The sequence below is a fragment of the Vombatus ursinus genome, unplaced genomic scaffold, assembly GCF_900497805.2.
Source record: "Vombatus ursinus unplaced genomic scaffold, bare-nosed wombat genome assembly UNPS02014791.1, whole genome shotgun sequence".
In the NCBI taxonomy this organism is placed as follows: domain Eukaryota; kingdom Metazoa; phylum Chordata; class Mammalia; order Diprotodontia; family Vombatidae; genus Vombatus; species Vombatus ursinus.
In genome coordinates, this window is record NW_020954569.1 from 31,884,591 (window position 1) to 31,909,283 (window position 24,693).

General features: G+C 36.3%; 1 protein-coding gene across 1 annotated transcript in view; it reads left to right on the top strand.

The window, feature by feature from the left end:
* Positions 1–24,693, top strand: part of CTNND2 (catenin delta 2) — a 912,708-nt gene that overhangs the window by 728,087 nt on the left and 159,928 nt on the right. Inside the window, exons 12-13 of the mRNA XM_027869022.1 lie at positions 16,058–16,175; positions 20,241–20,426. Coding sequence (XP_027724823.1) covers positions 16,058–16,175; positions 20,241–20,426 — 304 coding nt within the window. The remainder of the gene's footprint in view (positions 1–16,057; positions 16,176–20,240; positions 20,427–24,693) is intronic.

Sequence of the window (24,693 nt, forward strand, 5' to 3'; positions counted from 1 at the left end):
AATTTTAGGGTTTTTTTTTTAATATAGAGAAACATATGAAATTGAATTGTGGTCTCATAATTGTTTGCATTTTGATTGGTTGGTTGTTATCCTTCGTTCTCAAAGAAGACCAAAATGACATCACTATATTAGAGTCACTTGAAGGATTTGTAAAAACTTTACATATTTTATTTGAACCTTGTGAGAATACTATTGGGTAGGTTCTATAGGTATTATAATCATACCCATTTATACATAGGAAAATAAGTTCAAAGGATCTAATTGTCATCTTTTTCTTAGAACTAGTAAGAGTTAGAGCTAGGATTTAAATTAAGGTCTTATGGACTCCTAATCCAACACTCCATCCACTACACTGTGCTCACTTTTTCTCCTTTTGCAATGAAATTATAGCTATAGAATAAAGAACTATCAAAATTCTTTGTTCCTAGACTTTTGTTATATCTGACAGCATACAGTATTCTCTGGGCTTCATAATCTTTTTGTTACACAGAAATTTAGGAGATTTTTGGTTAGGAAATTTGACTGGCCTTAGGTTTCCTCAAGCTAATTCTTTTTTGTTGTTGTTGTTTGTTTGTTTTGTTTTGTTTTTGCTTTTTGGTGAGGCAGTCAGGGTTAAGTGACTTGCCCAGGGTCACACAGCTAGTAAATATCCGCCCAGTATGCTATCCACTGAGCCACGTAGCTGCCCACCACAAGCTAATTCTTGAAAGGAAATCTGAGCTGTTCACAGGAAGTATTATGTAACTAAGCACCTGAACCCCACCCTAACTATTATTTGGGAGGGTTGCAGTGGAAGTGAAGACAAGGCCCAAATGACTAAAGATATAGCCTGAGCCAGGTTTTGGAAACAAGGAGAATAACTTAGAAAATATGTTACAGTAGGTACTGCTCACTCCGTGAGTACAATAACTTAGCCAGTAATAACTGTGAAAGGTGCCTGAGTGTGTGTAAAACACAAAGGACTACATGCGCAATTAGGCCTCCGGTTATTGGTTTTAGCTTCACTATACCCTTCTTTTTTTCTGTTTCCTGGTAATTTAGCCCTATGGGAAACATTTACCAAACATTTCACTGAGCAGTTAACTCTGTGATGCCCATTGATTTTAATTGGAATCTTGTAGCTAAAACCCTAGGCAGTACTATCCAACCATAGGGTATCTTAACACAGGTATGGCAGTGAATCTTATAACTTAACCAACATCGTCTTCTTTCAGATCCTTCCCTTTAGTGTATTTGCTGGCTGGGAGACAGAAAATGAAAAGTACTTAACATAAATATTTTAACTTGTAATCAAGGAAAGGGGATTTAAATTCAGAATGTTTCTAGCAATATCATTGTTCAGATATGTGTGGGGCTCTAACTAAATAGGAAATGTTGTTCTTTGTACAGAGCAGTACAAAGCCCTGACAGCCCAAGAAGCTGCTGGCAGATCACCCACCAGAGACAGCTGATCTTCAGGTCACTGAAGCATGCTCTCCCTTCAGCACAACAAAGCAGTTACCAAATTACCAAGCCATCATTGTCCTGACTTATAAAGAAAATGCCTTTCTTGGGAGAAAATGACAAAGCAGATAGCTATAGCCAAAGCAAACAGCAAAATTGTGGTTATTTTTGTATTTTCTGGAAAACTTGTTTTCTTACTTGGTCACCATGATGTGCCATGTAAACACACATACATACAATGCATATATTGTACAATGCACACTTGTATATAGAATGCACATGACATGCATATGTGTGCACATGTGTATATATGTGTTATACATACATACATATAGGGCATCTAGGTGGTACGGTGGATAGAGTGCCAGGTCTGGAGTTAGGAAGATTCATCTTCCTGAGTTCAAATCTAGTCACAGATACTTACTAGTTGTGTGACCCTGAGCAAGTCACTTTATCATATTTGCCTTGGTTTCCTCATCTGTAAAACTAACTGGAGAAGGAAATGGCAAACCATTCCAGCATCTTTACCAAGAAAATCTCAAATGGGGTCACAAAGAGTTGTACATGACTGAAAATGACTGAACTACACACACACACACACACACACACATACACACACATACACACATACATACACACACATACCCTTATATATATACACATATGCACACAATGATGTGCATGTGTATATGTATGCATGTGCATGTATTTATATACAAATAAATAGGCATATGTATACATGAACATATTTTATAGGAAGACACATTATGTCCACATTTAGGCAAATGTACCTATAAGCATATATTACATAACACATATCTTACATACATGTGCTATGTATGTATTCTATATGCCAATAGATGAGAGAGAGAGAGAAGAGAGAGAGAAAGACTGAAAGTTTTTTAAACTAGTCACCTATTCATTTTTGGCAGCAATAGATGAAAGCAGAGCTGTAGATAAGTATTTCTCTCTGGATCTTAAATATTTATATTTGTTTAATCAAATTTTTAAAATTAAGTTCAAGCCAAATAATGAGTTATATAAGTAGTTGAAGGGATATAAGGGATATTCAAAGTCATCTGAAAGGCAATTGCTGTCTTCAAGTAATTGAAAAGCTGTTACTATCCACTAGTTGGAGATGGTGAAGGAGAGTTTAATGATCAGAATGAGGTTTGAATTTGATAGCTTCTGATTCCCTTTTCCATCTTGGAGATTTATTCTGCTATGATCCCAGGCCCACTTTCATTGGTGGAAGGAGTTTCCTCCTTCTTCACGAGTTCCCTATACCAAGGAAATCACATGGAAGTGGGAAACTATAGTTTAATCAAATTAATGAAAATATTTGACAACCCAGAAATATCCTAGAAAAAGAGTTCTTAATTCTATGTGTAGGTGGGTAGGTGTTGGGAATGGGAGCGGGAGAATATGATGGGCCCCTTTGGCAATCAACTATTGTAACTATTATACCAGATAGAATGAAAAAATTAAATAAGAAGGGGAAATGTATTAGTTCAGAGAAGGGAAAGATTAATTCTAGTTTGGCCAGTGGGGAGGGGAGAAGGGAAATCAAGGAAGACATCACAGTATTTCATCTGGATCTTGAAGGTTGGGTAGAAATTAGACAGGCCCAGCATTACAGACAGAGGAAAGAGTATTAGTAAAGACAAGGAGTTAGGAGAACATGGAGCAATTAGAGAGAACAACAAGTATTCATTTTGACTGTAGCACAAAGTGTGCAGAGGAAAGTAGTTGCAAGTAAGGTTAGTAAGGTAAGATGGAGCCAAGTAATAGTAAGCTTCAAATTTGGATTTGATTTGGTTGGTAGTGGAGGCAATGGACCTTTTGAGCAAGGGGTGATGTGATCAGGGTCATGTTTTACAAGTGAGAGCGCTGTCTATATAGGATTATTTGGAGGAGGAAGAGTTTAGAGTCAGAAGAACGGGTTAAGAGGTTGCTGTGATAATCCAGGCCTGACTTAATATGATGTGACTGGAAATAAAGAGAAGAAAATGATTTTAGTGGCATTTGATTTTGCAGCCAATTAGATGTAGGTAGCAAGGGTTATTTAGATTCAAAGGTGACTCCAAAATTTGAACCTCAATGTCTTGGAAGATGGACGTTCCTTTGACAAAAATAGGGAGGGTCAAGGAAATCATTTCTGTTTTTCATTTGTTGAATTTGAAAAGATGGTAGGTAGTATATCTAGGGCAGCTAGGGGGTGCAGTGGATAGAGTGCCAGGTCAAAAGTAAGGAAGACTCATTTTCCTGAGTTCAAAAGGGGCTTCAGACATTTACTGGCTGTGTGACCCTGGGCAAGTCACTTAACTCTGTTTGCCTCGGTTTTCTTATCTGTAAAACAAGGTGAAGAAGGAAATGGCAAACCACTGCAACATCTTTGCCGAGAAAACTCCAAATGGGGTCACAAAGAGCCAGGAATGACTAGTAATGGCTGAACAACAAGTATATCAAGATAGAGATAGTTGTGTGAAGGTTACAAACAAAAATCTGGCATTCAGGAATGAAATCAGGATGAAAAATTTTAAAAGTCATTTTTGCTCAGGTTTTGTGGGAGGAGGAGCCAGAGCAGGACTTGAGATGCTGAAGGAGGAGATGAGGGTGAAGGAGTAATTGTGAAGGTGATTTGGAAGCATTCAGAACTGAGAAGGACATTGAAATTTGAGAGCAGAAATGAGGACTTGAGAAAAAGGTTAAGAGAATGATTTTAAGCCCTTCACAATCTGGCCGTAGAATCCTTTTCATTATACATTTCTTTGCATTCTACACACTACAATCCCACTAAATAGACTTTGTTGTTGTTTCCCATAGAACTGTCTCCCACTTTGGTGTTTTTGTGTCCTCCATTCCTGCTTCTTAGAATCCCTTATTCGAGGTTCATCTCAACACCAGTTTCTATATGAAGCTTCTCCTGATTACTCTAGCATATTAGATAGATAGATACAGATATAGATGTTTCATTATGAAGAAATTTGTCTCTCCTATAGAATGTGACCTCCTTTGGGGCAAGGACTGCTTTATTTTTACCTTTATATCCTCAATACCTAGAACCTAGTAGGTGCTTCAGTGCATGTTTATTGGTTGTTTGATTGATTGATTGATTGAAGAGGAAGAAGAAAGAGAAGGACCCAATCTGAAGGAAAAGAAGGATTAAGGTAGAAAGAAGAGAAGGGCTTAAGCAGAAGGACCTGAGAATAAGAAAAAGGTGAAAGACCTAAGGTGGAAGAGGAATCAAGATGAAATAAAAGTTCTTAAAGATAAAACAAAATAAGAAGGAAAAGATTTAATGAAAATGTCTTTGGTAAGACAAGGTAAAAAAGACAAGTTGGTAAGATAAGGTAAGAGATTAATAAAGCAATAGAAAGGAAGTTGGGAATGGCTGTCAAGATATAAATAATGTTAAAAGAAAACCATTAGTAGTACACCCCACATCAGTTTTCCACAGTAGAAATTCTTTTTTTTTTTTTTTGCTTAGGCAGTTGGGGTTAAGTGACTTGCCCAGGGTCACACAGCTAGTAAGTGGCAAGTGTTTGGTCTGAGGCCATATTTGAACTCAGGTGCTGCTGACTTCAGGGCCGGTGCTCTATCCACTGTGCCACCTAGCTGCCCCTACAGTAGAAATTCTAATAGGAGCAGACAACATTAGAGTTTTCACTTCCAGAAGAAATAAGGGAGAATTTTTTATTGACCTTCAGAGTGTGCAATGTTTGTATTTCTGCTGTGGCCAAGTGGTTGTAATCGATGTTCAAAGCTCACACTGTCCTCCTTTCTAGAAGATAAGTTGAATTCCATTCAGTTCAACTAATATTTAACCCTTTTCCTCTCAAGAATATCAAGGACAATGAAGTATTCCTTTAAAATAGGATTTTTTGAAAAATCAAGAACAGCTGCATTATGAAGAAATAAAAGGAAAACAATCTGAAGAGACAGAAGGTAACTCTGGTACTCAGTGACTGGAATGTAGGTTAAAATTTCTAACAGAGGAGAAAAAGGAAGGAGTACTACTGAATTAATAATAATTATTATTATTATTTTAGATAACATTTATATAGCACTTATGTGCCAGGCACTGTGCTAAGGAATGTACAATTATTGGCTCATTTGATCCTCACAAAACCCTGGGAGGTTGGCGCTATTATTATCCCCATTTTATAGATGAGGAAACTGAGGGAAACAGAGGTGAAGTGACTTGCCCAGGGTACCACAACTAGTAAGTGACTGAGGCTAGTTTTGAACTCAGGTATTCCTGACTCCAGGACCACCACTTTTTACACTATGCCATCTAAATGCTCTGAACTAGTAGAACTAAGCAACAAATAGAGGGCTCTTGTAGGAGAGATGAAAGCAATTTGCCATGACTGTGGATCCACAGGTGCTCCAAAGTAAGTGATATCTCATTCAAGAAAGGTTTTAGGAAAATAAGGTGAGGAAGCGGTGATTTGTAATCTCTTCTAAGACATATAGATACTACTATTTGTAACAATAGTTAGAGAAGGATATCTTTCTAGAGTATATCCAACATCAGTCTCTCAACTCTAAGCTTCTTGAGGGCAGAGCTGCTTATTTTTTTTTTGTCTTTGTATTCTCAGCACCTATCACAGTCTCTAGAATATAGTGTGTGCTTAATGTTTGTTCTTGATAAGTGAGGTTAATAGAATCCATAGACAACCATCACAGAGAAGCCCCAAATATGACATCCCCAGAAATGTGATTTCTGAGATTCAGAGCTCCCAGGTCAAATAAAATTGTTGCAAATGGAAAGGAAGATATGACTTACAATCCAATCAACCTTTCCAACCTTATTATTCATTATTACACTTCACATACTTTCTGATCCAGCCAAACTTGCCTCCTTATTTTTCCTCACACATGACAATCTCCCATCTCCATGCCTTTGCGCTGTCTATCCCCATGCCCCTGGCATATACTCCCTCTTCACCTCTGACTATTAGAATCCCTAACTTTCTTCAAAAATTAACTTAATCATCACATTCTACATAATCTCTTTTGCTCTCACCCTGAAATTTCCCTTCCCCCTCCAAATTGCCTTGTATTATATATGTATATAAACATATTCACAGTTTTTTTTCTCCTGATAAAATGTATGCTTCTTGAGAGTAAAATAATATTTCATTTTTGTCTATATCCACAGTGCCTGGCAAATGGCTTACAAAATAGCAAGTGTTTGATAAATGTCGATTAATTGATGGATGCTTTGAAATCTCTTTTAGAATCATAACTTACTACACATCAACTATAATAATGAAAGAAAATACTAAAAATGGATATCTTCCAAGGATTTCCTTTGAAAAAACTAACCAAACTTTCAAAGGCAAATGCAATTAACAGTTGAGCTTATTTGCAAAGGAATTAAAAAAAATCTTAATAAGTTTGAAGTAAAAAGAGCATAATGATAGCTACTTATTTAAGTCCTGGGAGAGGGGGATGTTGTTCTTTTGAAATCTCACTTTTGTAGCTAGGTGGCGCAGTGGATAGTGCACTGGCCCTGGAGTCAGGAAGACCTGCATCAAATCCCACCTCAGATACATAATGCTCACTAGCTGTGTGACCCTGGGCAAGTCACTTAACCCCAATTGCCTCACCTAAAACAAAATTAATTAAAATTAAATTAATTGAAATCCCACTTTCTCTAAAGGTCAAGGATGGTACAAATAATAGAGAAGCTGTGTGCTTAGTTGTTCATTAAAAAAGATAAGGAGATAAAATGTCCTAGGGAAAGAGAGGAGAGAAGTAGGGGGAAATGACTTATTTCTTGTAATTGGGGCCTTTAGGAAAAGATTATTCCAACTTACAGATGGGCATGGAAGTGTGTGGGGAATCTTATGAACCTAATTTTTATCTGGCAAGGAAAGATTAAGTTTTTAAATACATAAATAAAAATAATATAAATCACATTAAGAGGAAACCAGAGAGCAACATTAAATAAATGGCAAAGTGGCCTGGGACAAGAAGAAGGGCTGGAGAGAGAGGCTAGAGTTTGGAAGGACATAGTCTCAAATGAACAGATGTAGAAGAGTAAAAATATTTTAATAGGATTTGAAGGTGATAGTATCAAACTCAATATTAATAACCATGAATATGAATAGAATGAGCTATCACAAAATGGAAAATGGTGACAAAATATGCATTAGAAAGCAAAACTCAATAATTTATTGTTTATAAGAATGTATTACCTTTAAAATGAAAAAAAAACTGGTTGGGAAGACAATTGTCAGTGTATATCCACTAATTTAGATGTTATAAAAAGTGAGTGTAGTATAGAAATGCTAGCAATAAAAAAGGCAACAAATTATTAAGAGAAAAAAATTCGAGAAAGGAACAAAAAATAAAGCTTATGACTTCTGATGTCTACAGAAAAATATACAAAGCATGGGTAGCAAACAAATTAAGTTAGACATTCTTACAAGAAGGCAATTTTCATATTATAAAACTCACTGAGACTTCTTTGGATGATAACAGGCCTTATGATCTTACCTTAGAAGGATCAACTAAAAGAATTAAGGGTGTTCAGCCTGGAAAAGAGAAGATGGGGATCACAATAGCAGTGTTCCATTTCAGAAAAATCTCTTCTATAGAAGAAGAGTTAGCTTTGTTCTGCTTGGTCCCAGAAAGCAGGACAAGGATTAATAAGAGGAATCTAGAAGAGGTAAATTTAGCTTTGACATAAGGAAAAACTTCAAAACGAATATTGCTACTTCAAATGGTTTGCCTTGAGAGGTACTAAGTTCCTATTAACTCCATATCTTCAAACCAAGGGTGGGTGACCATTTATCTTATATGTTGTAGAGAGTATTGAAAGTGATGTTGACTCAGTGATGCATTGTTCCCAGGTCTGCTAAGTAGATCAATGTGGGGGAAGCTTTGTTTGAGGAAGGCTACACTGAGTCTACAGCCTTTTGCATTAATCTGCTCTTTATCACACACCCCACCCCTACCTGTAACATTTGTAGCCCTACTTACAAATGGTCCCATACTTGCTACCTTGGGGCAGAAGTGACATGCAAGGGCCCAACGCCTTTTGCTGATGTCTTTATCTTATTAAGGAAGTTGCCAATAAAAGTTGGCCCCACTTTGAAGCCATTCACTGATCTCCAGTGTTTGGTCTGTCAGCATGTTGCTACCTTGACATACTTGTGATAAACTTTTAATTCTCTTTGTCCTAAGTTTTGCCTAGTTAATCAGGGTGAAAGTCCAAATGAATAATTTTCTTTTCAGCAAGAGCATTTTTTTTTTTGGTGGGAGGGAGGGGATTTCATTAGCCTTTCCAATGTCAAAATTCCTTTCTCAATCAGAGATTCTGTGCTTATGAGGCATTTGACATGGCACAATCCTCCAATGTGAAAAGTATAAAGACAAAAAAGAAAAGAACCCTGGGAAATGCCAAGACTTCCAGGGAGAAGTCAGGAGGGGAACCAGTGAAAGAAATAAAAATAGATCCAATATAGGGGAGAAGACTATGATAATGGAGTTTCAAGGGCTGATGTGGATCTGGCCAGTAGGAGGTCATTAGTGACTTTTAAGAGAGCAATTGAAGAGAGTATCCAATTTTAGTCGGAGCTGATGGGGTGCATGGGTGGTGTGACATACAAGGAATCCCAGCTCAGTAAACTGAGGTTATATATGAAGATAGAATACACATGAAGAACTTCAGAAGGTTGGTGAGCATCTAAGAGTGAGCTGAGGCACTTGTGCACTTAATGTACTGTCTAACATTAAAACCTCATTATTGTATTATGTGACTGTTTACTAAAACCTTCTTACTAAGCCTGTTCCCACTGCTAAGGAAGACAGCCTGACAAGAGTGAACAGGAAGAATGAAATTCTTCATGGTTTTTGTTATGAAAGCTACTTCTAGCCTGTGGGAAAAGGAGGAAAGAAATAAAAGTGGCAGGCTGGTGCTTGAGGTGGCCCTGTTGCTTGTCACCTTGAGTATGCAGCACCTTATAGCTTAGTTCTGAAGTCTAGGCACCACATTCAGAAGATCTCACTCTCCCATTACTGAGTATATACTGTGACATTAAAAGTATGTACTGGTTAAAAAAAAAAGGCAGGAATGTTGTTTATCCAGAAAACTATATACAGATGCATTTAAATGTTCTTCATCAGATACGCATACACAAAAAGGGAGAGATAAAGCTGAGAAATGCTAAAGGCAATTTTTTCATCTTTATTTTCATAGGTTAGTTCATTTGTAATCAACTTCTGATTCAATTAATTTTGTAGATGATAGAATTTGGGTTTAAAGAGACCTTAGATCTCATCTGATCCAGTGCCTTCATTTTATAGATGAGGAGCCTGAGTCATAGAATAGTAAAGTGCCTCACATAATTAGTTAGCTGAAGAGCTAAGTCTTCTTGGTGAAATGACTAGACCTCTGGACTTGGGAGTCAGGACAATCTGGGTTTGAATCTCATCTCAGACACTAAATAGCTTGACCTTGGCCTTAAATCCCCTCATCTACAAAATGAAAGGATTGAATCTGATGACCTCTGAAGTCACTTCCACTCTAAATCTATGATCCTACATCTCCAGATTTAATTTTCTTTCTATTATACCACAGATGCCTCAAATTATCATCACTGGTCCAAATGTTTACCATAGAGACCACCATGGCATTTTATTTAGGGATCTGTCTGTGGTAAATTTGTTTAAAAGAAGTGTAATTTACAAATCTACACTACATAGCATGCAGTTGGCAGTCAATAAATATCAATAACTATTTAGTCATTTTTAGACTCTTTATATTCAAAACTGAACAGATTTTGTTTTCTCTTGATATTTTACCTTACCCCAAATTACATTTCTCTTTCTCTTCTTTTGGGCCCTAACAGGGACAGCTCCCTAAACTGTTATATGTGCTTAAAACTTGCTTCTAGGCACTCTCCTCCACAGATAGGAAATTGAAAATTAGCTCAACTGTTAAGCATCAGTAGGCAGAATCTGACCATAGCCCCCATTATCATTTATTCCTCCAATTCTGTTGCCCATGGGGCATACTAGAGTGCATAAGCTGAGAGAAATATTATTAATAACCAATGATTTGGGGGAGATCCAGAGTTTTCCCTTTTTTTCTGAAGTCCTGATTTCAAAAGTTTATTCTCTTGAAGGACATGATTGATAATGAGATTGGACTCACTTTCTTGTTTAGATCCCACCCAGGTGGAGAAGCCATTATGCCCCACTCAGGTTGAGGTAGGGATAAATTCCTGGAATAGATTGCCTAAGCCTGAGGGGTAACTTAGAAGTAAATTACATAATCAAAATTCATTTGAATAGGTCCAGCCCCTCATTGTAATATTCATTCTCTTATTAATTGTTAACCAATCAGAGCTGATTGCCACCCTTGGGAACACCCCTCTTCCCATGGGCATATAAGCCATGAACCATCAGCCATGATTGTCTTTTGGTCTAAGAGAGAGACTGCCAAATGACCATTTTTTTATTAAAATGTTGGCATTGTTAATAAAATGATTAAATTGCCCAGAAATTATGTCTCTTGAACCTTTTAATCACCACAAGGCTGTGACTCTGGAAATCTCCACTGGATCTCTCTTTCAACCTACCTCAACCATCCTATGCTTATCTAGTCACTCTTACAAATTCTCTCATCAGTATGTATGGTCTGGTTCCACTTAAGACGCACCTGCCCCTTCTCATTATTTGGGTCCCCTAAATAGCCTGGTAGAAATGACAGCACAATCCCTTCACTTTAACTATGGGCAGCAGCAAAAGGAGCACACATCTGTACTGAGCAAAGCACTGGATTCTCTCTTCCTCCTCAGAATTCCACACTCAAAACACCATCACACTGACATCCTGCTTCTCTCTCTCAATTATCTCTCATCTGTTGCAGCCTGTTCCCTGATCCCCTAGCAAATGGCTTGTAGATGATATAATGGATAGTGTTGGACTTGGAGTCATGAAGCAGCCCAAATTTGAATTCTATCTCACTCACTGGCTGTGTCATCTTTGCCAAATGTCTTAACCTCTCTCAACCTCAGTTTTTCCATCTGCAAAAAGGAAATAATATTAGTACCTCAAAGAGTTATGAAGATCAGATGAGATAATATATGTAAACTTAAACATGCTAGCTAATATAAATCGTCTCTGATAATCATACTTACCGATCCAATGTCAGGTCCTACTATCTTATCACTCCCCTCAAACCATAACATGCTTAATATCCATCAGATTAGGCAGCATAGAGCTATTTGTCTACTGTCTATCCTGTGCAATCATGTTTCCCAGATTTGTTCCATGTTATTGGAACATCCAGTCATTTACCTAGATGGTAGGTAGAAAGTACATGCGACCTAACTTGCCACTACATGCCTTTATGAAACTCAATCTTAACCTGGTTTACTATCAGCAAGAGGGGAAAGACATGGATTTTTGCTACCAAAACTACTCTAGAGACTCAGAGTATTGGAGGCCAAGCATAAAACACCTCAAGGGCTATTCAGAGGGGAATTGGAACACAGGCAACAAGATTAAGAAACCTGTATGAAGGAATTAGGAATCTGGTGATTTTCTCTTTGCTGCCTAGCCCAGTATCTACTGTCAGAGAGTATAAATTCTCTGTAATAATTCATTTGAATACATGGCACACACTCTAGGTTGGGTCCTGTGACAGAACTCCAGTTCATTTCCTTTAAATATATGTGACTGATAAAACTCAATGGAGTAAAAACATCAAGCTAAGGAATTATCATTGTATTGATTAATTATGAACACGATTAAAGGTCAATATAATAAAGCAGATTTAAAGCACCAACATTTTAAATAACAGATTATTCTTTTCAAGTTAAAAACATAAAATGTTTCAAGTGTAATTTTCCTCATCAGATGATAATATCAAATACATACAAGTATGTATTTGTAGCATATACTTTAAACAGAAATTTTGACCTGCAGCTACATTTGCTGGCATTTTTAAAAGATAGAAAATATGAGTAGGAAGCACCTACTATTTCTTCTTGTTTGCCAGTTCTCTGCTATCATCTTGCTGAAATGCCTTATGTATACAATAAGTTGCCTAAAACTTTTGCTGGACAAAAATTTTAGAGCACCAACACAAAATATCTCTAATAAATTATATTTGAAGAAATTGGGCAAAGGAGGAAAAAGTAATAATTTAGAAGTTGCCCTGCAGATCAGTTATAAATCACTTAGATGGATCATCATTGACCTGTTGAGTGTTTAGCATTATGCATTTGTTGTTGAGTTCGAGAGAGGGCAGAACTAAATAATGCAATAAAAAACTCTTATATTCTAGCATTTGAAGTAAAACTCAAAATCTAAGGTGAAGGTGAAATCAGGATGTTAGTTTTATTTGTTTTCTCTGCTGTTGGGGGGGATAGAAAAACAGAACCTCAAGGAGATTTCTGTTTGTAAGCCCAAGGTAATATTTTTAGCACTTTATGTAACAAATTCTATCATTGTTTACTCATTTTTATTATCTAGAGGATTGGGGTTGTGTTTATTTGTATATTGTTTCTCAAAAACAGCAGGATCTGTAAGCGCCAAAGCTGTTGTTTTTAATTGAATAGCTTTTCACAGGTGCTGCATTTCAAAGCTGATGTTTCTTATTTAAATATGTAAAGTCCTTTTAGAGAACTATTGAATTATCAAAGAAAAATAATTATGTTGAAGGATTTTTTGTGAAATGTTTGATTGAATTTTAATTATTTAAGTATTAGTAATCCATACAGGGTAAATATGGAAACTATCAACTGAATATTTTGTTTGGGAGAATAATAATAGCTGGCTTTTATACAACACTTTATGATTTGTAAAGTGTTTTATATTATGACAATCGTATAACCCTAAGAAAAGTAAAATCCCTGAGTCAAAACATGGCTTAAGGTTTGGGGAACTTGTCTTCCACTTAGGAAGACCTAGGTTCAAATCTTGTCCCTGCCATTGACTATATGACCCTGGGCTAGTCACCTAATCTTTCCATGCTCACAGGCAAACATCTAGGAATATACATTTCAGATGTTTTATTCTTCATGCCTATCTGTATTAGTAAAGGAAGTTGTTATACAGATGAAATCAGATTTTTTTAAAAAGATGATATACATATGTATGTATATATAAATATATAATAGCTAGTATTTATATATATATGTAAAAGACTTGCAAAGCACTTTACAAATATTATCTCATTTTATCTTCACAATAACACTGAGAAGTAGATGATGATATTATAGCCATTTTACACATAAGGAAACTGAGGCAAACAGAATTCAAGTGACTTGGCCAGGCTCATACAGCTAGTAAGTGTCTGAGGCTGGATTTGAACTTGTCTTCCTGATTTGCAAGTACAGTCTTATATTCACTGTGTCATCTAGCTCTGTGTGTGTGTGTGTGTGTGTGTGTGTTTATGTGTTTGTGTGTTTGTGTGTATAACCACCCAGCAGATAGTACACTGAGGCAAAGTTTAAATGTGTGTGAGTTTAGAATGTGGGCACAGTAGATTGTTCCCAGATCACACATTTTTCCTCCGACTGGACATTTCAAGATATAGGACTTTTCCTACTCCCCTCCTCTCTTCTTGCCTCAGAGGCTGATGCTTCCTTGAGGCACCCATATTCCAAGTCACACCTTACCCGGGGTCAACAGTGATTCCTTTAACCTAATAGAAGGATGGTCCCAATTGATATGGCTCTCTATCTCTGCTATCCAGGTGCTTATAAAAATTATTAATAAACATCAAAATAATGCAAGTCTTTAACAATTACAGCTCTAATCCCCAAAGCCAGAATGAAGCCCTAGCTTTTTTTTTCCCCTTATTAGTAGACTCCAATGCTGTCCTAATCCTAGCTATTCACTGGCATCCCGTACTGCATTACCCTCCAAAAGGCACAGTTAATATGTAGATATGTATCACAAAGAAGTTAGAGCAGTCTTATGTCTTATAGGAAACAAAATAGTTTAGAGATTTAAAGGAAGTCGAATAAGGATCAGAGGCAAAGGAGGTTAAACCTTCATCTTCCTTTGGCTGATCTCCAAGAGTACCAACAAGCAGCTCCATAAATCCATTCTCTTCACAGTTTTCTTCTCCAGAAATTTGTTTTGTTTTGTTGTTTTGTTTTATATTAGGCAGAGATACAAGCTGGGTAAAGAGCTTCTAGCCACATCAACAACCTCCCCACCACCACCGCTTTAGTATTGGTATCCATTAAAAACAAAAAAAGTATCAATGTAGTGCTCAGTTCAAAACTCCAGGTGCTGCAGAAATTTTTCCCCTGTTCAAAGCTCAAGACCCTCCCCCTCCAGACAAGAAGAATCCTCTGTAGTCTAGGTACTCTCATTCACTCATTTAGTCTTCACAAAACCAACAACAACCACCAACAAAAAACCCTACAGAATAGGTACTACAGATATCATCACCATCCCCATTTTATAGATAAGGAAACTGACAGTTAAGTAACTTGCCCAAGGTTACTTATAACTAGTAAGAATCAAAAGTAGGTCTTAATCTTTAGTCTATTGTGTTTGCAATTTCGGTATTCTTTCCACTTTACCACTTTGAGTCATTCCCTAATACTGTACACACACACACACACACACACACACACACACACACACACACCATAATTTCCTTATTTCTTACCTTTGAAGTGTTCCTTCAAAAGACAAATACCCACCAAAAATCCTTTATTATCAGTTCTTAATCTGTGGTCCATGAATTTGTATTTTTAGCATTTTGATAATTATATTTCAATGAATTGGTTTCCATTGCAATCTTATGTACTTCATTTTATGTCTTTAAAATAATTATTCTCAGAAGGGATCCATAGGCTTCACCAGACTGCCAAAGGTATCCGTGACACACGAAAAAAGTTAAGAATTCTCATTCAGATAGATAGTGTCCCAAAAGTCTAAGTATGGTTTTAAACTTTCATAGCTCCAGAAGTTTAGATGCCACAAACTTACCAAAAACAAATTGGGAAAGGTTAGTTATATAAAATACTAAATTATTAATGTTTCTCATTAAGATACAACATAACAACTGTCTTGAACTATACATTGCTCTAGTACATTTTTGAACTTTGTAAAAATTTATGTCAGCTGTTGTTCAATGACTGAAAGGATTGCATTGATAATCTTAGCTATATGGTCTTCCAAAGAATGAGGTTTTGATCCACCCACATGGAAGATACGACCTCAGAAGGAAAAGGCTAATGGAGAAAGATAAGGTGATTAAAGTGACCAATTATAAAGACCTCCTCTACTGATCCACAGGTCTGAGGAAATATCATCTAGAAACCATCACATATTAAATGAAAAATGATAGGTTGAGCCATTTTGTTAAAAATGAAATTTAAAATTTTATTATTCAAAATTCACAAAACTAAATAAGTATAAAAGATATTTGAATAATTAAATGTGTCCTACATATTTTCTAGGATGTTTAACCTATTAATCTAGCATGATTATTTTTTTTGGGAGGTGGGGGAGTTGGTGGGGAAACAACGTACATATAAATGCTGTTCTCTGTAAAACTGGAGGAGTGGGGAACGGAAGGAGTATTGGGGTCCAAATATTCCTGACATCTCTCTTTGCCTTACAGGAATGTTAGTTCTGCTGGAGAGGAAGCCCGCAGAAGAATGAGGGAATGTGATGGACTTACAGATGCATTGCTTTATGTGATTCAGTCTGCTCTCGGGAGCAGTGAAATTGATAGCAAGGTTTGTTGGGTTTGCCTTGGGAGGGATAAAAGTGAGAAAGTATTGCCTCTGGGGAAAAAGAAAGTAAGCCAGAATACTTCGTTTACTATTTTGTTTTGAAACATCAAAAGACTTTCTTTTTAAATAAATAGAAGCTACATTTGGTGCTAATATGGTTAGAAAATAATCTTCAAAACCCTCACTTTAAAATGAGATCTTTTAATGGAAAGTGATTCTGTTGCATCCAGCTAGACTGGAACCGAACATTCCATGCTCCCTTACTGTTTTAAAACTGGAGAGCATAGAAATTAATTTTTTTAGCTACTCCTTGCACAGTGTGCAGTCTTTTTCACACCCTTTCAAAAAAGACTCCAGCTTCCATGAAAAGTGCAATGCTCTTCAAAAAACTAAGAGAAACACAGACCACTTGTGCTTTTGTGAAATAACCCGAGTTTGTCTCAAGTAGTTCCATATAAACCATGTCTGGTTTAATAAATAATTGTAAATTAATCATGGAGCTCTTAGGAGAAAAAAAAAGCAAATGTCTATTTTAATGTTATGGGTTTCATTTATGTATTTTTGTGAACATTCTCATCCACGTTATTTTGTTTTATCTTCATTAATTCAATACTGAATAGCTCCCTTTAAAAAGTCAAGTGACTGTATAATGTCAATCATTGCCATAAAAAGAATAAGTCAGTTATACACTCCATAATCAGATGGGAACAGTTGGTGACTCTGCTGCAAAAGAGGATAATATGCAATATCACTAGCCCTTTCATATGACCTGTTATGAATTAGTTATTGGGAAGCAAAAAGTTAAGATAGCCACTTTGTATGTTATACTCACTACATTACCTCATCATATTCTCCTATACTCTTAAGAACAGATTTTCTCAAGTTATAACCTTGATATGACCAGTAGGGCAGCCAAGTGGTTCAGTGAATAGAGTGCCAGACCTGGAGTCAGGAAAACTCATCTTTCTGAATTCAAATCTAGCCACAAATAATTATTAGCTGTGTGACCTTGGACAAGTTGCTTAACCCTGTTTGCCTCAGTTCCTCATCTGTAAAATGAGATTCAGAAAGAAATGGCAAACTACTTCAGTATTTTTGCCAAGAAAATCCCAAATGGTGATATGAAGAGTTGGGCATGACTGAAAAACAAGTGATTCTGTTGCATCCAGCTAGACTAGATGACTACTATAACCACTCTTCAATTTTACTGGTTTAAGGCACCTGGTATGATTGCATAAATTAACTCATTCTTTGTCACCAATTTTAAAAAGACTCAATAATGAAATCAGCACTAAAATATTTTTTTGAATTTTTGTGTGTCAAAAGCAGCAGAGAACCAAAGCCATATATATAGTCTGTGGCCTTTAATATCCATTAGACTTCCTAATGTAATTGATAGGATAATTTGATTTTTTTTAATGACCAGACAGGGCAGTGTGAATAATTGCAGGTGTCAGGCAAACCAATAGGCATATCATTAAGTGTAACAGGAAAAAATGATTCCCTGAGGTTTATCTTCCTGAAGTAGCACTCTTGAGAGTATTAACAATTATATCAAGAGGTAGAAGTCTAAGGGTTTGATACACTGAACTACTTTACCGAATGCTTGGCAAAACTTGGAGCAGTGTGGTAAGACACTATGTAGTCCTTTCCATTAGCCATGCCCCTGTATTACATTTGACTGATATTCATGTATAATTCTGTCTAGAAAATGATTCTTTTAAGCTTTGAAAACAATTGGGTCAAGGAAAATATCAATGAACTTTCTCTTGAAGATCAACAAAGGTCTATTTCAGATAATGAGTAAAAGAGCCTCAATTCTATGCAAGCACATCAACTGTGCTGTGTAACTGGGACAGTTCGTTAGATGAGTAACATATGGTAGGATGCTCTACAGACAGCTTCCAAATTAGCCTTTCCTAATGGAAAGTAAGGAGTAAAAATGACCCTGGTGACTAAGAACTGGTAAAAACTCACCATTACTTGGAATGCATGTCAAAGACAAAACTACCAGCTGGATCCTCCTTCTGTTTGTCTCCCTTGGAGGGGTAGAAGGGGGGAAGTTGCCTCTTTTTACCTCTATGGAGAGAAGCTCCTGGCTCAAATTTTTGCTTAACAAACTCCAAGCTGAAAAGCTGAATGAGAAAATGAAGATTGCCAGCCAAAAGAGCAGGCCTCATCTCACTCTGCACTGAAACACAAAATTGTGCAAAAGCATGAGTGCACGCACACATACACACACATGCACGCGCACACACACACACACACTGCTGGGTGCCAGCTCCCAGGCAGCAGGCTACTTCTAAGGGATTACAAACAAAATAACGTCTTATAGTGTCAATCTATCAGTTTGATCTGTCAGATAGCTTGGTTTATTAGTCACTTGTTTAAGTGACTAATTAAGTTTAAATTAAACCCATTTCTAGTTCATTGATATCTGAGGAAGTAGACTTCAGGATGACCTAAGACAAAGGAGAAGGGAGAAAAAAAGACAGAAAATTTCCCTCAAGTCCTTGGTATTAGAAACATCAGTTTAATGGAATTTAAGAGTCAGACAGTTAAGAATTGTATGATAATATTTTTGCCAATGACTTTTTCCCAATTTTTTTCAAGTGTACTCCTATATTTACTTGTTTTCATGCCATTTCTTCTCATGAGAAGATGCATGAAATAGAAAAGTTGGTTGATAAAAAAAAAAAACAAGACAAAACAAAACCTATGAGATTAGTGCGTGACAGGATTCCTAAAAGCTTCTAGGGTGTTGTCTAGAATCTGCGAGGCTTCAGAAATCAATTCAGAAAATACTCCTTTCATGTTGATTTTCAAATAACCCATAATTAAATGAAAGAAATATGTTTTCTTTATGAGACTTTTGTCCCTCATTACTAAAAAAAATCAAAATATGATTATAGTTGTCCTTAAACTCTATGCATACCTTGATCCTTTGAGCTAGCTTTAAGGAAGAAACTTAGAGGACCTCTTTTGTCATCCTTAGCTCTGCCCAGCCCCCAAAGCCTTTACATATTCCAATGTATAGTTTTCAACTTCCAAGTTAGAAGAAATTGGTAGTTGGGCTATGTTTATAGAAAACATTAAAACTTCTCTTTTTGGGGGGGGGGATGATGGGTTTTTTTTGGTTTTTCTTTCTTTCTTTTTTTAACCAATTGATACTTACAATAGTTGACACCATATATCAGTGTAGTTTATGGTATGTTTTTATTACTTGTCCATCACCCTCCTTAGCACTGGCTAACATCAGGTTGGATCATGATTGTATTGGAATCCTAATTACAACCACTTTGAAAGGGAAGATAAGTTTGCATAAAGAGGAGGAAACCGGAAAGATTGTAGAGCAAGAACTTGGTTGTTGGAGAGGAGAGACTTTGGAGTAAAAAAGCCAAAGCTTCTATATTTGGCCAGGGATATTTCTTCTAAGGGATATTTATTTTAGAAGGGTAGCCAAGTATTTTAGATGTTGTTTTATGATTTTTAATATCAATATGACTTCTTAAATATTTACTCCCTAACCACCCTCCAAAAAAAACCACCTCTCATAAAAAATAAGTACAAACAAACAAGTCATTACATTGAACATGTTTGAACATATAAGAAAACTGACTAATGAATAGAAGGTCTTAGGGCCCTATTGAGTTAGTCTCTAGTTTTTCAACTATGCTCCAAGTGAGTTACTAGAAGTGAGGTGGGCAAATGTAGGGGTAGGGACTGGACTGACTGTCATTACACTGCATTGTGGAACTCCCAAGTGAGGAAACGCCCTCTACTAATGTAGATCTGTACATTCTCTGCAATAGTCCTAAAGATTTTCCTAGAATACTGAGATGTTTAGTAGCCCAGGGTCACAATACTACCTTTGTCACAAAGTGAGACTTTGAACATGAATCTTATTGGATTTGCTTCTTAGCCTAATGTATCTGATGATAAATGTGCATATAATGATTGCATGCAAGAAAGTAATCATATATAAAGCCTAAAGAGCAAGAAAGAGAGCTGCTTATAGTTGTCATTATTTTCCCCTTTGTTTCCATTTTATTTGTTTTGGTTCTTTAGACCGTTGAAAACTGTGTGTGCATTTTGAGGAACCTCTCCTACCGACTTGCAGCAGAAACATCTCAGGGACAGCAGATGGGAACCGATGAGCTTGATGGATTACTATGTGGTGATGCCAATGGCAAGGATGCTGAGAGCTCTGGGTGTTGGGGCAAGAAGAAGAAGAAAAAGAAATCCCAAGATCAGGTGATTCAAATTACTTGCAGCTGCATGTAATTATCACAGCTTCTAAATTACAATACTATGATTTAGTGTGTATATAATATGTATATTATATACACATAGACATATTTATATACACTACAAGATCTTACATGTTCAAGGTGATTTAAAAATATTGCCACATCGGTATTTCCTGTAGGGATTCTATAAATAATATATTGAAATGTAATGGTTTCTTAATACTCTTTATATCATAGTGTTTCTATCTCTACTCTGCTTCTGCCACTCAAGGGGTGGTCACATCCTAAATCTTAAACATCACTAGAGACTGCTCAAGCTCCCCAATCCTGAGCTTTCCATTTTCCTCTCTGACAACAATCTCATGTTGTTGCCTTTCTCCTACATCTTCATTTCTGAGTCTGCCCTTTGCCCATTCTGTGATGTCTGGTTCCAGTACATCTTCCTTGCTGTTTTTATTGATGCAGTTTGGGGGGTATAGCAAGTGAAGCACTGAACTCAGGTCTGAAAGACTTCAGTCTCAGCCCTGCCTCAGACACCCTCTGTAGGGCCCTAAGCAAGTCCATTAGCCTCTTCCCTTCTCAGTTTCCTTACCTTTAAATGATTGCATTTATTGCATTATATAATATTTATATTATTATTATTATTATTATTATTATTGTAATGGTACCTACCTTAGAGGGGTGTCATGAGGGTCAAATGAGATAATATATGTAGAATATATGTTTTCAAATCTTAAAAGTGCTATATAATTGCTAACTATTCTTATTATTTTTATTATTATTTGTTTTCCTTACACTGACAGTCTACTCCAGGATTCTTAACCATTTTTGTGTAACTTACCCTTTTGGTAATCTGGTGAAGTCTAAGGCACCTTTTCCAAATAACATTATAAAATATATTGGATTGCAAAGAGAGCTATTATATCAAAATACATTTATCCCAGTATTTAAAAAGTAAATTCCTGGACCACAGGTAGAAAACTCCTGGTCTAGACCTTTTGGCTAGTCCCTAAAAAAAGTACCTGGAATAGATTAGGTACTCAATAAATATTTCTTAATTGATTGAATTGGCCACACATTTCACTGATATTAGCACAATGTAGTGAAGGGAGGAATGGAATTGGAGTTAGAAGATCTTGGTGTAGTTCCTCTCTCTCCTATTTACTCCTTTGTGACCTTGCAATGGTCACTGTAGTTCATTGGATTCTACTTTATTTATCTGTAAAATGAGAGGATTGAACCTATATCACCTTTGATGTTCTTTTCTATACTATCCTTTCCAGAAGCTCTAAATCTTATGATCCTGTAATTGTTGAATTGCCTAAAATGATATGTCAGTGAAAAAATGAAAAACAGGACTTTTCAGAATTCAGAAAAGCCATAGAGTATAGTCACCAGGATGTTCAAATACATCATTCTATATCAACTAGTTATACACAGTTGTCTTTCAGGAGCTGGGCTAACAGAGGGGAGTGCAGATATCCCAAATACCATTATATGTTTTTCTTTGAAATGTTATGAAATGTACTTTTGCACTTAGCTTTGAATATAGGTATGTCTGAAGTTCTTGGAATTCATAACACTTCAAATAACACAATAAAACCTCAGTGTGAAGGACAGTTCAGGAGAGACTAAAAAGTAACCCACCTTCCTCATTTGTTCTTTTGGAAAAATTCAGAAGGATTCCTTTTCATGCTATTTTTTTAACATTGTGTGAGATTTCTGTCATTATAAAGGGTTTGAGGTTTTTGGGAGAGTCCTACACAAAGGTAACCTGCCTTATACAAAGGTCGTCTCCAAGGACACTATCTGGAGCCAGAAGACCTTGGGTCAAATGCACTCTAACACTTAGTGATGCATGATCTTTGGGATGTCCATTACCCTCTCTGAACCTCAGTTTCCAGATCTGTAAAATAGCGATAATAATATTTGTATAACCTTACAAGGTTTTTGTAATGAAATCATTTTGTAGATCTTAAAGCAGATAAAAATAGAGTTATTAGCAATGCTTCTCAGTCTCTCCAAGGCTTAGTAGAACCTAATTTGGGTAACACAGGCACTGTAGTTAGAGTAATTCCAAAGTGAACAACTGAAAAAAGGAAGACTTATAAAACTCAAAACCTCAAACCATTTTTAGAGCATCTGTTCACTTAAACAACAGCATAAATTTGTGTATATGTATATCATAGTTACTTACACTTTCTAATCTGTTAAATATTCCTTCCCCGTTAGAACAATTATTAAAAGAAACAAGCAAAAAAGAAATCCTATTAAGTACTAATTATGTATGGTACCACCAAAATTGTAGCTTCAGTTATCATTTAGACTCCAAAGGTTATTTCCATTTTTCCTTTCCCCTCCATCACTTCCCTGTTGCTTACTTTCAGTTTGGCATAAATGGTTTGGTTTGTCCAAACTTAACCCAGGTCTCCTGCATTTGGAAGCATCAAATGTCTTTCTCTCTCTTCTCTCTCCTGATGATTTTCAAATTGACTTTTTTTGCTAGTTTTTTTATTGTTCATCTGGACATTTGTTGTTTTGTAAACACAAAGTGAAGACCAATGAAAAGTCATCAGAATATCATATACAAAGTATCACATACAGGGTCCCAAACATCCCAGTGAATTTCTAAGTTTTAACAGCTTAATATTGCACTATGACTTTTGAGGGACCATGTATGTGTGTGTGTGTGTGTGTGTGTATATATATATACACTCACATACATATCTTCTTGTTGTTCAGTAGTTTCTGTCCTCTTTGTTTTGGAAAGAGTTCATATAAGGTTAAAGTTGACCCCAGCTACTTCTTCCTTTTTACACACAGGGATAGGAGACTGAACTAGTGGTTTTGTGGGTATATGGAAGTCCCAGAGGAGGAAAATTCCTGCAAACCTTCTCTGTAACTTATAATCTTCGAGTTGCCTAGAGGGGAAGGGAGAGAATAACCTTTTATTAAAAGGCCACTAGGTACCAGACACTGTGCTAAGCACTTTACAAATACTATCCTATTTTATCCTCATAGCAGTCTGGTGAGGTAGGAAATAGGAAGAGCCTAGGTAGAGCACTGAGAGATAAATAAATTACAGAGGGTCACACACTAGCATGTGTCAGATGTGTGACTTGACCCCAGTCTTCCTGTCTTCAAGGCCAGGGCTCTGTCCACTATACCATATGATCTCTTAAAAGGAGGACACTCTTAATCATGTGAACACTTCTAGAAACCACCAAACTGAATGTAACTTGGTTTAATAAAAGTAAAACATGCTAATTCCTACCATATTATTTTTTGCATAACTGTACTATCACAGAACCAAAACACAATCAATGCCTTTTTTGAATCAAGGTAATTCATATGCCCCAAAGGGAAGTAAGCATAACAAAGGTTCACAGAAAAAAGAAATGATACATACACTAACTTTGGGGGAAGGAGAATTTTAATCCTGTGTTTAATTCCTTCTCATTTCAGAGTGTGACCTCTATGATACGACAGCTGAAAGGGCCTGAACCTCATTCCTTTGATTTAAGGTCTACCCCTTAGAACCTCATTTTAATAGGATCTCCTCCCCCCAATCCCTTTAAGAATTTATAAATATATTTAACCTTAGCAGTAACACGAAATCTGGTAATTTTCTTAGGCAGCAACTAATTAGCTACTTAAATGCATTTCTCCATATGTAAAATGTGAATCACACATTTGTGGTGACACAAATGTCACACACAAATGTGGTGACACACAAATATTACTTTGACCAAGGTAGTTTTGTAGCAATGAATGTTTCATTGAGTGAATCTTTGTTTTTTTGATGTATTCTCAATCTCATGATGTGGGTACTCATTAGAGCACTGAAGGTTACAGCTTCTCCATTTCTTTTCCATAGGTCTTCCACAAAGCTTACACCAAACATGCTGGAGGTTTTCTTTTAAGTCTCTTGACAGTAAATGAAAAACATACATTTGAGGGCTGTTTTTCAGTGATTCTTTGTTTGTTTTTTAATGTTTTTAAATATATATTTTTTATTCATCACAAGCATTGTGTTTGCGTGTTTGCCAAAATTGTAATATACATGTAAACAAGACATTTATTGTTTACCAAATCTGATGGCTTATTTATGTTTTTGCATATGAATTTTCTGACAAAGATTCCATAACCCAATCCATCCCCAGAAGCTTGTGGCCATAGGTTGAGACTCATTGGGACAGATGATTCTCTTTTTTCTAATATGGCCCCATGAAAAAGCAGTAGAAGAAATTATTTGGGATAAAAGCTACTTT